General features: G+C 38.6%; 1 protein-coding gene across 1 annotated transcript in view; it reads left to right on the top strand.

Moving 5' to 3' along the window:
- NPEPPS (aminopeptidase puromycin sensitive) overlaps nucleotides 1-14,461 on the top strand; it is a 108,930-nt gene extending 94,469 nt beyond the window's left edge. Inside the window, exons 17-23 of the mRNA XM_043904351.1 lie at nucleotides 1,071-1,290; nucleotides 5,552-5,694; nucleotides 6,310-6,366; nucleotides 9,086-9,193; nucleotides 9,653-9,808; nucleotides 10,078-10,125; nucleotides 12,972-14,461. Of these exons, the coding sequence (XP_043760286.1) occupies nucleotides 1,071-1,290; nucleotides 5,552-5,694; nucleotides 6,310-6,366; nucleotides 9,086-9,193; nucleotides 9,653-9,808; nucleotides 10,078-10,125; nucleotides 12,972-13,124 (885 nt within the window). The 3' untranslated portion in view covers nucleotides 13,125-14,461. The remainder of the gene's footprint in view (nucleotides 1-1,070; nucleotides 1,291-5,551; nucleotides 5,695-6,309; nucleotides 6,367-9,085; nucleotides 9,194-9,652; nucleotides 9,809-10,077; nucleotides 10,126-12,971) is intronic.
- The last annotated feature ends 1,300 nt before the right edge of the window (nucleotides 14,462-15,761 follow it).

The raw sequence follows: 15,761 nt of genomic DNA, 5'->3' as shown, positions 1-15,761 counted from the left end.
TGTAATTTTCCAGAAACAAATCTCACTTTCTTAAGCCAGCTTTTAGCAGCTGCATAAACGATCATTTGTAAGGCAGAAATTCTTTTCAATAGACACAGATATGAACCTTGAAGAGATTATTGATGATTTTTTAAAAGTAATTCAGAGTGATTTATATTTGTCTAAAATAGTGGTGGTTCTTTGCTGTGAGACTGTAGAATTTTTTAAACATTCTATTACTATTCAAATTATAATAACCCATTATCATTCTAAAATGAAATTTATATTTAGCTTTGTTCAAGACAAAATTTCAAGGAGCACTTAGTAGTATTATCTTTATAACTCCAAAACATAGGTTAGATAATTTCTAGATGTCTTTGTGATAAAATTGTCAGATTCCTCCTAATGTTCCTTTAATTGGATTTGAAATTTTCATTCCCGTCTATAGTAACTGGTTTTGGATTCCTCCTTTGTATAAACACAGATTAGCACTGATGCACAAAACCTCACATCTGCTGAGCTCATTGCTGAGGGAGACCTGTCCCAGGAGAGTGGTGTGTTTGTGCAGTTGGCTGCTGTAACAGAAGTTCTTTTTCCTAACTCTGTTAGTTCTGAAAGGGGTGAATTTGTAGTACCGTCCCGTTTGTCTTCTTTTAGAAATGAGTAAAGGACAGGCTGAAGTTGACACAGTTTGCAGCTCCAGTTTTGAAAGCGCCTCTGTCAAAAACCAAAGCCCCAACTGTTTTTGTACCTTTTCTGACAGTGTGAAAATTTTCAAAAGACGAACAATACCAAGACCCTAGAAACTGAATAGAAATAGGAAGTTAACTGTTCTCTTTCTTCTTTGTTCTTTCTAAATTGGTGACATTTTAGCATTTTTAAAAAGTAGCTGTTGTATAAATAGCAAAAAGTAAGGAATGTTGTCATAATACAGTTTTTATTTTATAAAATTCTATAGTGTTCTGAACTTATATAGTCTAGTCTCTTCCCTAAGGGATGACTAATTAGCAGAAGACAATGCCAAAAATGCATGCTTGTGCTTTTTGTTTTGTTTTTGTTTGAAGACTAATTTATGTTTTTTCCTATCCCAGGCTCGAGCTGGAATCATTAGCACTGTAGAGGTTCTAAAAGTCATGGAGGCTTTTGTGAATGAGCCCAATTATACTGTATGGAGCGACCTGAGCTGTAACCTGGGGATTCTCTCAACTCTCTTGTCCCACACAGACTTCTATGAGGAAATCCAAGAGTTTGTGAAAGATGTGTTTTCACCTATAGGGGAGAGACTGGGCTGGGACCCCAAACCTGGAGAAGGTAATGAATGTACTGAATGCGGAAAGAATTGATCAGAAATTGGTCCTTTTTAACTCAGCTATTTGTTGTTGTTCAGTCACTCAGTCATGTCTGACTGTGTGAACCCCGTGGACTGCAGCTCGCCAGGCTTCCCTGTCCTTCACCATCTCCTGGAGCTTGCTCAAACTCGTGTCCATAGAGTTGGTGATGCCATCCAACCATCTCATCCTTTGTTGTCCCCTTCTCCTGCCTTCAGTCTTTCCCAGCATCAGGGTCTTTTCTGATGAGTCAGCTCATTAGAAAACTCAGCTATGGTTAACAGTAACATCATCTTTGTATCTACTACACATTACTATGTATTTAGCTAACTAGAAATTAAGACTTTTGTTATAAAAATGGTGGTATACGTATTTGTTGCTAAATATGATTTACACACAGAGCAAATGGTGGAAATAAGTCTTTTACAGAGTTCCAAAGGCCCATTTTTAGTCCAGAAAAGCTAAAGGGAATTTTGGGTTATTCTGTTGTTACCATAAATACCAGACACCTTATGTACAACCTTAAAATGGTGTTGAGAGACACAGGGGCCAGTTTTCTGAATTAAAGGAGTTATTTGCTTTCTACATGTGTGCTCTTTATTTTTGTAATCATGTATGTATTCTTTTGCTGTCATGTAAATGTTAGGAATAGTGAGTATAGGCTTTAGATATATTTTCTACCATATGCTAATAACTGAAAGTTGTAGTTCCTCCTGCCCTTCTTGTTCTGGGAGTCTTTTGCAGTAAGAATAATAGTAAAAATTGTCTAGAGCTCTGTATCTTTCTTTCACTGATTTAGCAAGCACTTATGCACCCAGTAATACCAGGTACTATACTAGGAGCTGGTGGTATAACAGTGAACAAAAAGTTGCCCTGTGTGGCTTACATTCTAGGGGAAGACACAGCAAACAATTCAATAGATAATATTTTAGGTGACAGCAAGTATCATGAAGAAAGAGTTTAGGTAAGGTAGGTCAGGAGTAGGAGTAAAAAGCCACTGTTTTATAGAATAGAGAGTGGACGGGAAAATGCAGGAAAACCAGTGAGGTGATATTTAAGCATAAGCCGAGACCTGTAGAATAGAACTGTGAGGCTGTGTAATGGGGAAATGGTCCAAACAGAAAACAGCAAGTACAAGAGACCTGAGATAAAGGCATGCTTAGGTGCTCAGAGAGTAACATGGAGGCTAGTAAAGTCAGGACAGAGTGAGTGTGGGAGAGAGGAGGGTGGGAACAGAGCAGCTCCAATAGGACCTTTGGGACTTTCATATTTAGTGGTATGAAAAACTCATTTGGAAGTCTGAAGCAGAGGAACATGACTTGATTTACTCAGCCATGTGAAGAATAGGCTGTATAGCGGGGGAGGCAAAAGAGGAAGCAGGGAGACAAGTTAGAAAGCTGTTTGAGTAATGCATCTGGGTGCTGCCTGCGACTAGCATTTGCAAGTAGTAAATTCTGGATATGTTTTGAGGGTGGAACTAGAAATACTTGGTGGTGGCCTGACTGTGTGGTGGAGAAAGAGGGGAGTCATCAAATTTTGGCCTGAAGAATTGAAAGAGTGAAGTTACCGTATACAGAGACAGGGAAAACTGCTGTAGAAGCAGGTTTGGGTGCAATAGGGAATCAGGAGTTTTGTTTTGGACATGTTAAATTTGAGGTTCTTTTAGACATCCAAGTAGAGAGTACCATGCCTAGAGGTGCAGACTGAGTAATACATTTAGTGCGTAGATGGTATTTACAGCCATAAGATTGGATGAGATCACCTATGGCTTGAGTGTAGGTGGAGAAAAGAGGTGTGAGGACTGGGTCCTTGGGCAGTTCAGGATTCAAAGACTGGTTTGAAGAGGGGGAATCAGCAAAGGAGACTGACTGGCCAGTGATGTAGGAGAGTTAGGAGGAAGAGGAATGTCCCAGAAGCCTTAAGCAGTAGAGGGGGAAAAGTGATCAACTGTGCCAATACTGTACCAAGTCAGGCAGAATGATGATGAAGAACTGATGGTGACATTAACTGGGTTTTATGGCATGGTGGAATCCACCAGGACTTCCCTTCCTCAGATGGTAAAACGTGTGCCTACAATGCAGGAGACCCGGGTTTGATAAAGAAAATCAGATGAGAGAGATTGGGAGAGAGATGTGGGACCAAGGAGGCACTTTTTTATGGTGGGAAATTTTATAATATGTCTTTGTTGATGAAAACGATACTGTAAAGAAAAATTCATGATGTCAAAGAGAGAGGTAGCTGCTGGAGTTTGGCTTGAATATTTGAGAGGAGTTAGCTTTAGGTTGTAAAACAGCAGATCCATAAGAACAAGACAGGAAGTAGATGGACACAGATGGAGGTAAATTGATGGGTGTTGCACTTTTCTTTCATGATGATAATATGTGAGACTTCGAGGGCTCAAAAACACCTTCTTGAAATAGGGAGAATGTCTTTAGTTTCCCAGTTTTACAGATGGAAGAATCAAATGTAGCAAAACAATTAAGATATTACTGCATCAACACAGCAAATCGGCACCAGAATTATAAATTGGTTCTTTTAAGAACCTTCACTAGTCTTTAGTTGTGTTGTCTATTGATTTCTTATGGTTTCCTTAAACTTTTTAAGGAGTTATACAGCAAAACGTGTACGTTCAGTTCAGTGACTGGACAAATGCATACCACAGTTCTATCACCACAGGAAGTTGCCCTGAGGCTACTTCCCAGCCAGTTCCTGCCACCTCCCTACCTTTCCACCCTCTGCAGGCAAACGCTATTCTGACTTCTTTCACCCTAGATTAATATAGTCTCTTCTAGAACTTTATATAAGTGGGATCATAATATATATTCTGTTCTTTTATCTGACTTCTCTCAGTATACTGTTCTAGAGATACATCTAGGTTGTTCATTTCTTTTTATTGCTGAGTGGTATTTCATTGTATGAATATATCACAATTTATTTGTCTGTTGTGCTGTTGGAATCAATCAGTTTGTGTGCTAGTATTAACTTTTTTTTGAGATACAATCAATATACCAAAAAATGCTCCCTTTCAAATATACAGTTCAGTCTTTTCTCACAGTGTTGTACAACTACCACCACCACCACCACTATCTTAATTCCAGAAAAATTTCTTTACCCTCAAAAGAAGCTCCATACCCGTTGGCAGTTACTCTCTATTCCCTGACAACCCAGTCCCAGGCAACCCCTAATCTGCTTAGTGCCTCACAGATCTGCCTCTTCTGACATTTCATATAAATGGAGTCATACTCTATGTGGCATTTTTTATTTGGCTTCTTTCACGTACTACAATATTTTCAAGGTTCAACCGTGTTGCAGCATGTATCAGTACTTCCTTTTTATAGTCAAATAATATTTCATTGCATTGCATGGTTATACTACATTTTCTTTGTTCGTTCATCAGTGTATATATGCTGGGATTGTTTCTACTTTTTGACTGTTATGAATTCATTTCTCCAGAGTGGAACTGCTGGGTCATACTCTGTGTTTATTAACCTTTTGAGGAATTACTGGACTTTTTTTCAAAGTGCCCACACCATTTCACATTCCTACCAGCAGTATATGAGGGTTCTAATTTCTCTCCATCCTTGCCAACCCTCAAAAGAAACTCCATATCCGTTGGCAGTTACATTTGTTATTGTGTAATACAACACTTATTACTGTCTTTTTTATTTTAGCCATTCTAATTGGTATGAAGTGGCATCTCATTGTGGTCTTGATTTGCATTTCCCTAATGGCTAATGGTATTGGTTCCATGTGCTTACCAGCCACCTTCATATCTTTGGAATAATCCATCAGATTTTGATTTTAAAAATCTAAGATTTCAATTTAATATCCTTGGCATACTAGTTCTGTATGTGACCTTTCTCTAAATTTTGGGTCAAAACTGTATGATCTAAGTGTATTCCTTTCACACATAATTCTTATTGGTATAATTACATATAGAGAGAGAATATTTAATAAATATTTAAGTAGATTCAGCTGGCATTTAGTAAATATTTAATAAATACAGTCAGCATTGTAAGAAATACAGTTGACACAGAGTCAGCATTTGCCTATCTTAGTGTCACGTCCTTCATTCTTATTACTTGATAAATTTAAATCACGTGTTCTCTCAAGTACTAAGGTAATTGATTTTGTTTGTTCAAGATCGTAGGCATGGTATAACACAATTATACAATATCCAGGTGGCATATTTGTAAAAAATAAGCTTTTTAAGTAGTTCTTTATCTCTTTTACTTCTCAATCAGGTCATCTAGATGCACTCCTGAGGGGCTTGGTCCTGGGCAAACTAGGAAAAGCAGGACATAAGGCAACATTAGAAGAAGCCCGTCGTCGGTTTAAGGACCATGTGGAAGGGAAACAGATTCTCTCTGCTGATCTGAGGAGTCCGGTAGGTTTTCATAATAAAGTACTTTGATTTCTAGGTGTCTGCATCATTCTGTGTAGTGTGGAATGTATTTAATAATAACCAAAAATGACCTAAAGAGTTGGCTTGCAGTGCAGGAGACCTGGGTTTGATCCCTAGGTTAGGAAGATCCCCTGGAGAAGGGAATAGCAACCTACTCCAGTATTCTTGCCTGGGAAATCCCATTGACAGAGGAGCCTGGCGGGCTACAGTCCTTGGGGTTGAAAAGAGTCAGACACTACTCAGTGATTAAACAACAACAAAAATGACCTAAGTATTGACCTACAAATCATGCCTAATTATTTTAATACACACCATGTAGGGAGTCTGTAGGCAGCACCTCATTTGTGTAAAGCTTCTCAGTCCACACTGGGGTACTAAAGGGTGGTTGATTATCAGTGCACATTCTCCAGTGCTCTGCTGTTACCACCTGCCATCTACCTTTCTGGTTGTTCAAGTGGGCTCTTAGGTTGTTGCCATAATTTGTATGCAATATCCACACAAATTTTTTTTACTTGCTTTCTGTCTTAACATTAGAATATTTGGAATAAGTTACATATAATCAGATCCCTTCTTTTTTGTTCCTGTGTTCTCTTGTAGGTCTATCTGACTGTTTTGAAGCATGGTGATGGCACTACCTTAGACATTATGCTCAAGGTGAGTAAATTTGGAAAGGGCTCCTATTTTCTGCTTTTGAAGTTGAATTGACACAGAGAGTATGAGCTTGAATGGTTAAAAAAAAAAAGTCCTAACAAAAGAAATACATGCTGATATGCATACTGTAGGCATGCAAATATTTAGGAAGCTATAGGAGAAATATCTGCTCATCTGTACTACCAATACAAATGCCAAGTCATCTCATTTATTCACTTTTATAAATCATAAGTTTGGTTAAAAAGTCCAGTTCTTAAAAGTTTTCCCATTAATGCAAACTTACTCAGGATTCTGCCCATTTTAAGTTTATTTCTGTGCTTAGGAAAGGGATAGATGATTAGGTGCCTCAAGGATTTAGTCTATGCTGGTACCTCTTATGAATGGACAGGAAGTTAATTCACTTGCCTTCATAGCCTCTGTAGTTTCCCAGGGTGGTTAGCATATAATTAAACTCTGACTTAGAAAAGATATAGATAAAACTTTCCATGTCCTTATAATGGCAGTGATCTGTTTGATAGTCCTAATACTGTAGAACAAGTGCTGTCTCCAGTCCTTATCCATGTAGTTATTGGTCTAACCTGGTTGCATTAGAGGTGGAGGGAGCTGATTCTACTTATCAAATAAAATGTGCAATATGTGCCTAAATACCCAAATCACCATCAGACCCATTGATTAAAAGATCCACACTTAGGGATCTTAATCAGAATACTTTTCTGATCCCAAGTGCATCAGAATTACAAATCTAACCTCTGGTATTTTAGTTTTAAACAAATCCTATTTAAATGATTAGAATGTTTTAAAAATACACAAACTTTAAGAAACTACATTGCAACTGTATTGCTTTAACTGCCTGTCTTGTATAAGGGTTTCCTTTCTAACAACATAAAACATTATACTTTGGGTTTACCTTTCACCTAAATGACATTAAGGTCTCTTCTCACTCTTAATATTCTGTGAACCTGTGCACTATAAATCATGCATTTCTTTGCATGTGAAATGAGATAGTTGGTATATTTTGTCTATTCCATAAAGATATGGGGAAAATAAAGGTTCTGAAAGTTTCGTGACAGGTCCTTTGACATTTTCATGTCATGGCATACGTTAAAGAATTTATACCAGTGTGTTTATTTAATAAAGAGTTTGCACCTGTTTAACACAAGGGAGCCCACAGTGGTTCAACTTTACTATGCAAAGAGCTCTAATGAAGGCAAAATCAGGGTTCTTCAAGAAACCAGTTAGGGCCGGTTGGGGAGGGATGGACTGGGAGTTTGGGATCAGCAGGTGCAAAGTATTGTTATATATGTATAACTGAATCACTTGCTGTACACTGAAAACTACCACCACATTGTAAATCAACTATACCTAAATAATATTAAAGGGAACGACGCCAGTTGCTGAGAGAGGAGGTGGATTTTGTGTTAGTAATTTAAGAATAATGAAGCAGGATAAATAACTAATTCAGAGTATATTTGAAATGTAGTGTTATGGTGCCATCTAGTGGACTCCTGTGACAGGTCCTCTTGGGGGTGGGGTGGGGAATGCTTCCTAAATGCCAGCGTTCAGACCTTGAATATTAGAGCTGAAAAGGACCTTAGAAATCATCTGTCCACCCCGCTCATTTTACAGATGGGGAAACTGAGACCCGGAGAGGTTAAGGACTTAGTCAAGATCACACAGCTAGTTAGAGGCAAAACTGGGTCTAGAACCCAGGTCTTCTGACCTCCTATCTATTTTACTACACTGCTGCTCAAAAGAGTCCAAAGGAAAGGAAGAGGAAACTGGGAGCTGTGATGGGGTCTCCAGACACTGGTCAGTGTTAACTCTTCAGAGGGAAAAAAAAAAAAGGTCAAGAGAGTCTATAAATTAAGTTGTCTTAGAGAAGTAGCTCATGTACATTTGAAGTTCTAATTTTTAAAAAAAACATAATATTTTGTTTCTAATTATGAAAAGAGGTTTTGGTATACTCACTATGGAAGATTTAGAGGCTAGAAAAGTATAAAGAAGAAAATAGAACTTACTTGTAATTTTAAAAAGATCACAAATACAGCATGTATAATATGATCTTACTCATGATTTGGTTAATGTAAATATAGTAATTTTTTCTTTATGCTTTTCTATTTTCTTAATGTTCTGCATTCATTATATTTGGCAGTTAAAAATGTGATGCTGCATAATCCTGCTGATCAGAGACCATTATTAATGTTAACATTTTTATGTGTTTTCAGGGTTTTTTCTCCCCTTCTCATTAAATTTTTAAAAATTTAGAACCATTTTGCTTTGTATCCCTTCTTTCAATTAATGTATCAGTGGCATGTTTATGTCATCAAATATTCTTAAAATATTACTTTCAATAATGCTTCCTGTATTTTTTACTGATGAGTTGAATTGATTTTCAGTGGTATTAGTAATGATGCTTATTTTGCCTGTCTAACATAGAACATTAGTCAGACATCAGTGAATAAAGAATTTGGTCATGACGGGCTCACCCCTTAGATCTTGAGGTTGAACTGCTCAGAACTGGTGACAAGCTATTCATGTAGTGAGCACTTAGACCTAATGATTTACTCTAGGGGCACAGGACCAACTTAGTGCTCAAACCTCTTGAAAAATATTCTTTTGTTAATTCATATCCTGAAATCTTAGCCAATGAGATTGTAAAGCAAAAGTTTCACCTTATTCAGGGAGAAGTTAATTGTCTCTTTCTGTATTTTTTTCACTATAGCTTCACAAACAAGCAGATATGCAGGAAGAGAAAAACCGAATTGAAAGAGTCCTTGGGGCTACTCTTTCACCTGAATTGATTCAAAAAGTCCTCACGTTTGCACTTTCAGTAAGTTACAGTGAAAACTGCTTTTAGAGGGAATTATTACCCACTGATCTATAGCAAGTGTCCTTGATTCAGTATTCTCTTGATCTGTCTTAATCCTAGACTAAAGGCTTCCTCTTTCTTGAAAAACTGGAGTAAGCTTTTGTTACTAACCACTGTATTTCCCTCTAGTGGTAAGAGTCAGAATAGCTGGGAGATGAAACAAACTGGAAGGCTGACACGTCCCCGTGCCTGCTTTCTGTCTCTTTCTTTCTTCGCCCTCGAGCAGGTTGTACCCATCTCGGTACTTCATTCTCAATTTGGCTGATCTGTAGGTTAAACATTCTCCTCTTTGCTAGAAGCTTCTGGTGCCAGTTATTCCTAAAACAAGAAGGGGATTACTTGGGTACCTCAACAGCATTTGCCCTTTCTGGCATCAGACAATATTCTGGATGCGTAGACTTGTAGTTCTCTTTTTTTTAGGAAGAGGTACGTCCACAGGACACTGTGTCCGTAATTGGTGGAGTGGCTGGAGGCAGTAAGCATGGAAGGAAGGCTGCTTGGAAATTCATAAAGGACAACTGGGAAGAACTTTATAATCGATACCAGGGAGGATTCTTAATATCTAGACTAATAAAGGTACGTGAAGATGTTTGAGTAGCTTGCTTATCATGGATATTATTGAGAGACATCCATGATTCACTCAACCCATAGATTATTGTCTTTGCTTTTTAAAAGTTTCGTTAAGTAGTTACTAGATTTACTAAAGAGTTTCTCCATAACCCATCCTGTACCCTCTAGAATAAACTGAAGTTGGGAAAGAGTGGAATGATTTGTTTTTATGGTAGATGGAAGTTAGTTCCTCACCTCTTGGTTGCACTTACTGTTTATAAACCATTGTTTTTCAGCTCTCCGTTGAGGGGTTTGCAGTTGATAAGATGGCTGCAGAAGTTAAGGTAAGGAAGTACAGTCTGCGTCTCACTTTTCACCAAGAAATGGAACACGCATCAAACCATGATCGCAGATTGTCGGGGTGGTGTTGTACTCGAGTAGTGCCTCCGTGTTTTTCTTGGAGACAGGTTAGGTTGTATCCTTAAGGCCTGAAGAATTTAGACTTGGAATCATCTTTGAGGGCATTAAAGTGGTTGAAAGAATGTGGAATTTAGAGTCAGTCAACCTGGATGTAAATCTGTGCTCTGCCCCTTGTTAGCTGCGTGACTTCAAGCAGGCTTTTTAACCTCTATGAGCCCATCTCCTCTTCCATAAAATGAGGTGATAAGATTGTCTAGATTAAGTAATATAGGGGGCCTGGAACATAGTAGGTCTTTCATGTTAGTTCTTTTTCCCTTCTCATACTCTTCATAGGTCTTCTATGTGCACAGAGAGACAAGATGACTGTGTAGGGACTCTACTCCTAGCCCTTTTACGTGTCACTTCCACCTTCATTCTTGAAAGCAAGAGGGCTTCAGGGGTGAATTTGGAAATTCCAAGAGCTATAATGTTTGGTTCACATTATGAGTTAATTTACTCAGTCACAGGTTAGTACATAATGGAGAGTCTAAATCAAGATTCAATATAATATGTATTGTATTATGTAAATAATTACTTTATTGTAAAAGTAATAAATATTCCTGAAGGAGAGATACGTGTAATTAGTTCAAGGGGAGGCCAGTGACCAGGCTAAAGCTAGTAAAGTAGAGGCATGACCAAAGAGGGCCTTGTAGGCCATATGAAAATGCTCCTAAGAATGGGAAACCCTTGAAATGGCTTATAAACAAAGGGGTGACTTAATCTGGTTTATATGATAAGGATTTCAATCTGACTGCAGTGTAGAGAATGCAGTTTGGAAAGGGGAGATATTGGGAAGCCACCCCACCAAGCAAAAAGGATAACAGTAGCTTGGAGGAGATGGAGTAATGAAAGAGTTTCAGTTCAGTTCTGTTACTCAGTCGTGTCCGACTCTTTGCGACCCCTTGGACTGCAGCTCGCCAGGCCTCCCTGTCCATCACCAACTCCCAGAGCTTCCTCAAACTCATGTCCATCGAGTTGGTGATGCCATCCGACCATCTCATCCTCTGTCGTCGGCTTCTCCTCCCACCTTCAATCTTTCCCAGCATCAGTGTCTTTTCAAATGAGTCATTTCTTTGCATCAGGTAGTCAAAGTATTGGATTTTCAGCTTCCAATGAATATTCAGGACTGATTTCCTTTAGGATGGACTGGTTGGATCTCCTTGCAGTCCAAGGGACTCTGAAGAGTCTTCTCCAACACCACAGTTCAAAAGCATCAATTCTTCGGCACTCAGCTTTCTTTATGGTCCAACTCTCTCATCCATACATGACTACTGGAAAAACCATAGCTTTGACCAAATGGACCTTTGTTGGCAAAGTAATGTGTCTGCTTTTTAATATGCTGTCTAGGTTGGTCATAACTTATCTTCCAAGGAGCAAGCATCTTTTAATTTCATGGCTGCAATGATTTTGGAGCCCCCCAAAATAAAGTCTGTCACTGTTTCCATTGTTTCCCAGTCTATTTGCCATGAAGTGATGGGACTGGATGCCTTGATCTTAGTTTTCTGAATGTTGAGTTTTAAGCCAACTTTTTCACCCTTCTCTTTGACTTTCATCACGAGGCTCTTCAGTTCTTTGCTTTCTGCCATAAGGGTGGTGTCATCTGCATATCTGAGGTTATTGATATTTCTCCCAGCAATCTTGATTCCAGGGCTTGATTTTGTTAATCTTTAATACAGCCAGTATTTATTGAATGTTTTGTCTGTATTGTGAACATATCTGGGGGAGGAAGAAGGAAGTAGTCCAGGATAATTTCCAGGTTTCTCATGAGTAAGCAGTGGTATTATTTGTTGAGGTAGAATGAGAGGAACTCTTGTATCTTACTCAGGCCCTAAGAACCCAACTGTGATAGAACAGGAGCCATTGGCATCCATGTCAATAACGTTATGATTTCTAAGAGGTTTAGACTTAATCTGATGAATTAGTCATTCTCTCTTATATACCTGTAATGACTAGTTCAAAGGAAAGACCCCTCCGTCCCCCGTCCCCATCCTTTTGCTGGTTGGTATTTTCTGTGAAACCAGGTGTATTTCATTAGAAAATGGTTTATTCAACCTTTAATCAATAAGCATTGCAGTAATTACAATGAACTCTGAAGTAGTTTATTGTATGAAAATGTGTCTATAAAATTTTAAATTATTAGAATATGGCAGCAATTTAAGCTTCTTAGTTTTATTATCCCTTACAAATTAATCTTTATTGGAAGTAGCCAAAATGTGTTGAGTCTTTAACTACTCTCTGCCAAGTATTATATTTTCTCATAGATGATAAAACAGAGCAGTTAATTTACTCAGTCACACTTTAGTACATGATGGAGCCTAGATCAAGTCCCAAAGCTGATTTCAAAGTCTAGACTTCAGGTAGGTTTTTTTAACCCCTGTGAGCCAGTCGCATCTGTAAATTGGGTGATAAGATTGTCATTTAGATGAAGTAACACAGGGGGCCTGGTCCTTGATAATAGTCCTTTTTACTTTCTTTTGCTGATTGGACAATGAACCTTAAGGAATATAGGTTCTTTCTCTTTGATTAGGTTTTTAGCATATAATACATTAGGGGAAGAATTCCTATAGGTCTAAGGTGCAGCTTGTTTTCTTTTAGCCTGGCAGTGGTAAATTTTCATGAGTGAAGCTTATGAATCCATAGACAGTGGATATTTTTTCTTTTTCATGACCTGTGATATTAGCTTCTTACTATTGCTAGTAATGATCTTACATTCTGGATTGTCTTATGCCAGGCTTTCTTCGAGAGTCACCCAGCTCCTTCAGCGGAGCGTACCATCCAGCAGTGTTGTGAAAATATCCTGCTGAATGCTGCTTGGCTAAAGCGAGATGCTGAGAGCATCCACCAGTACCTCCTTCAGCGAAAGGCCTCACCACCCACAGCATGAACCTGGAGCACACCACCACTGCGGTTCTACTGCTTCGTGCAGGCTTAAGGTGGAGCGACTGAACAGCTGATTCACATGCCAAGAATTTGGAGTCTTCTTTCAAGCCAGTGGGGGTTGGACAATGAATGTAGTTAACTGGTTCCTGCTCACACTCCAGAATTAAATTCTATTGAAAAAGGAAAATCAGCAATTCAGCAAAAAAATAAAAATGTAAATATGATAGTAATAAAATAGAGCATAACGAAACTGTGAAACTTCCTGAAGCCTTGTCAGTGGTTAAAAGTATTTAACACTCTCCTGTTAATGACAGATGTTCTGTTTTTATAACGTACCAAAAGGAAACTAGAGGCTTCTGTAAAGAGGATTTTTGTGAAGTGGGTTCTACAAGCAGCCTACAAGCCAAGTGTCCATTGCTGGGAATGGTTAAACATTAAAGGCTGATAGCTGGTATAACATAGAGTCTGTGTATAATCTCAAGTGGGGTTTTTTTGTTTTTTGTTTATTTGGCATGGGGACTGATCAGGAAGATATATTTTCCTGCATAACTCAATCTGAACCAAGGATTGTAGTTTTCCTCCTTGCCTTCCCTTCTGTGTGACCCCTTGGCAAGAAAAAAAAAAGTTTGAAAAAAAAAAACAAACCTATCCTGGTCTGGGTTTTTTCCTTCCCTTAGTTCCATCCCAGCCCACCACCCCGGTGTCCTTCTTAGAGATCAATAATAAGGAAACATCTTTTATAGCCACATTAAATAAGAGAAACTGATATACATTATTTTTTCTTTCTTTTTTAAGATGACTTTTAAGAATCCTGAAATGCATATAGGTGAGACAATAGAAATGAAAAGTTTTCAACCAAGCCTTTCTGAAGGAGTTATTCTGCTGAAAATGGTCTGACAGGCCAGCTGTTGGCCCTCTTTCTGACAGTATCAGCACTGGCTTCTCCTGGTTCAGTTCGGGCCTGTAAGAAGTCACTGGTTGCTGATGCAGGGCCCATGTGTTAGTGGTAACTGGTTTTAAAAAAAAAAAAAACAGACTGTAAGCCTGTGTGTGCCACTCTGCTTCCACAGTATCCTACTAACAAGCCTCACCAACCTAATCCAGTGAGTTTTAACTCTAAATCTCATTCCTTTCCTCTTTCCCTACTTTTTTTCTTTTCTTTTTCTTTAAAAAAAAATATTTTTGTGTGTTATTAACAGGAATTCATATTTGGTGTGGCTTAACTGTATTTCAGAAGGTCATCAGATTGTGAGACTGCTTCCTTGAAACATTTTTGTGCTATTGTTTTAAAAAAATAATAATTAAAAAACAGTTGGCGTTAATAAAAATGTCAATGTGAAATTGATGTCCTGATGTCCTTTATTCTCTTTGGTAAGCAACTAAAACCTTTTCTGTCATTCAGTAGGATTATAAGTTTTACTACCATAGGGGTTTTTTGAGTCTAAGAAAATCCAGTTGCTGAATTTCTAATGAATAGTACCTAGCCAGAAAAACCCTAAGATTCCTCCTAAATTACTTCTGGATTAACTCAGAAACCTCTTACAGCTCCTTAGAGTCAGCATTCAGGAGTTAACCTTAGCCTGCCAGTTCCTATGTACTGAGGCTTCTATCTAGGCATGTGCTTACGGCACCAGCAAAGTAAAGACTCCAAACAGACTGAAATAAATTGTTTTAATGAAAGAACTCATAATCAAATGCTGGAAGGTGTCTCAGTTTTAGCACACATGCAAGCTGTGTGTATATAATGGTTCAGTGGTTTGAATCATGTTGGGGAGGAGATGGGTGCTGGCTGCATTCCTCTTCAGAACTGCTTCTCATCCTGTTTTGTGTCCCAGGTCTTGACCCCCGTGGACGGCATCAACAGGTTCCTTTGCCCTCTGACTTCAGGTTGTGTTGATCCAATTAGTAACACCCTCAGAAGATCAAAAGGCTGAGGAATGGATGCTTAGAAGCCTGGGTATTTATTTCCCTCACTTTTAAGTCACCAGGTCACATAGGTTGTCTGTGTTCCTCTACCAAAGACTGTGACTCCTAACAAGCAGCCTTCTTTAGCTCCAGCTCCTTCTCTCTGCCCCTTATTTCTAGGGATAGAAAGGGCCACTCATTTACTGGCTCCTGAACTCTGCCCATGTCTTTGTGAACAGTCCCTTTATTAAACCTTCCTCAAATTACCCAGTTTGAGTGTATTCTCTGTTTTCCACTAATATCTTGATTGATTTGGGCACCATAGTCTTGATGCTTTGGGTCTCTAAAGGTCTTAATCCAGCCTTTTCCATGTCAGATATTTTATGTGGCTGCACCATGAGGCTTGTGGAATCTTAGTTCCCCAACCAGGGATTGAACCAATGCCCTCGGCAGTGAAAGCATGGAGTCCTAACCACTGGACTGCAAAGGAATTCCCTGTCAGATGTTTTAGTTTATTGTTTGTCTTCCAAATAGCTCCCTATCCTAGGTAATATACAGATCCTAGGTAATTTTACAGATGAGAAAGCAGGCTCAGAAAAATTAGGTAGTTAAACAGCAAATAACTCTCAGTCCTATTGGTCAACTCAAGCTTGCCAGTCTGCACAAACCTGTGTTCTTCCAGCTGAAATTGTTAGGTTTCCACAATTAGAAGATCATGCAGTCACAATGGATACAA

This window comes from Cervus elaphus, chromosome 5 (assembly GCF_910594005.1).
Source record: "Cervus elaphus chromosome 5, mCerEla1.1, whole genome shotgun sequence".
Classification (NCBI taxonomy): domain Eukaryota; kingdom Metazoa; phylum Chordata; class Mammalia; order Artiodactyla; family Cervidae; genus Cervus; species Cervus elaphus.
Note: the sequence above shows the minus strand (reverse complement) of the source record. Positions and strands in the feature narration are given on the sequence as shown.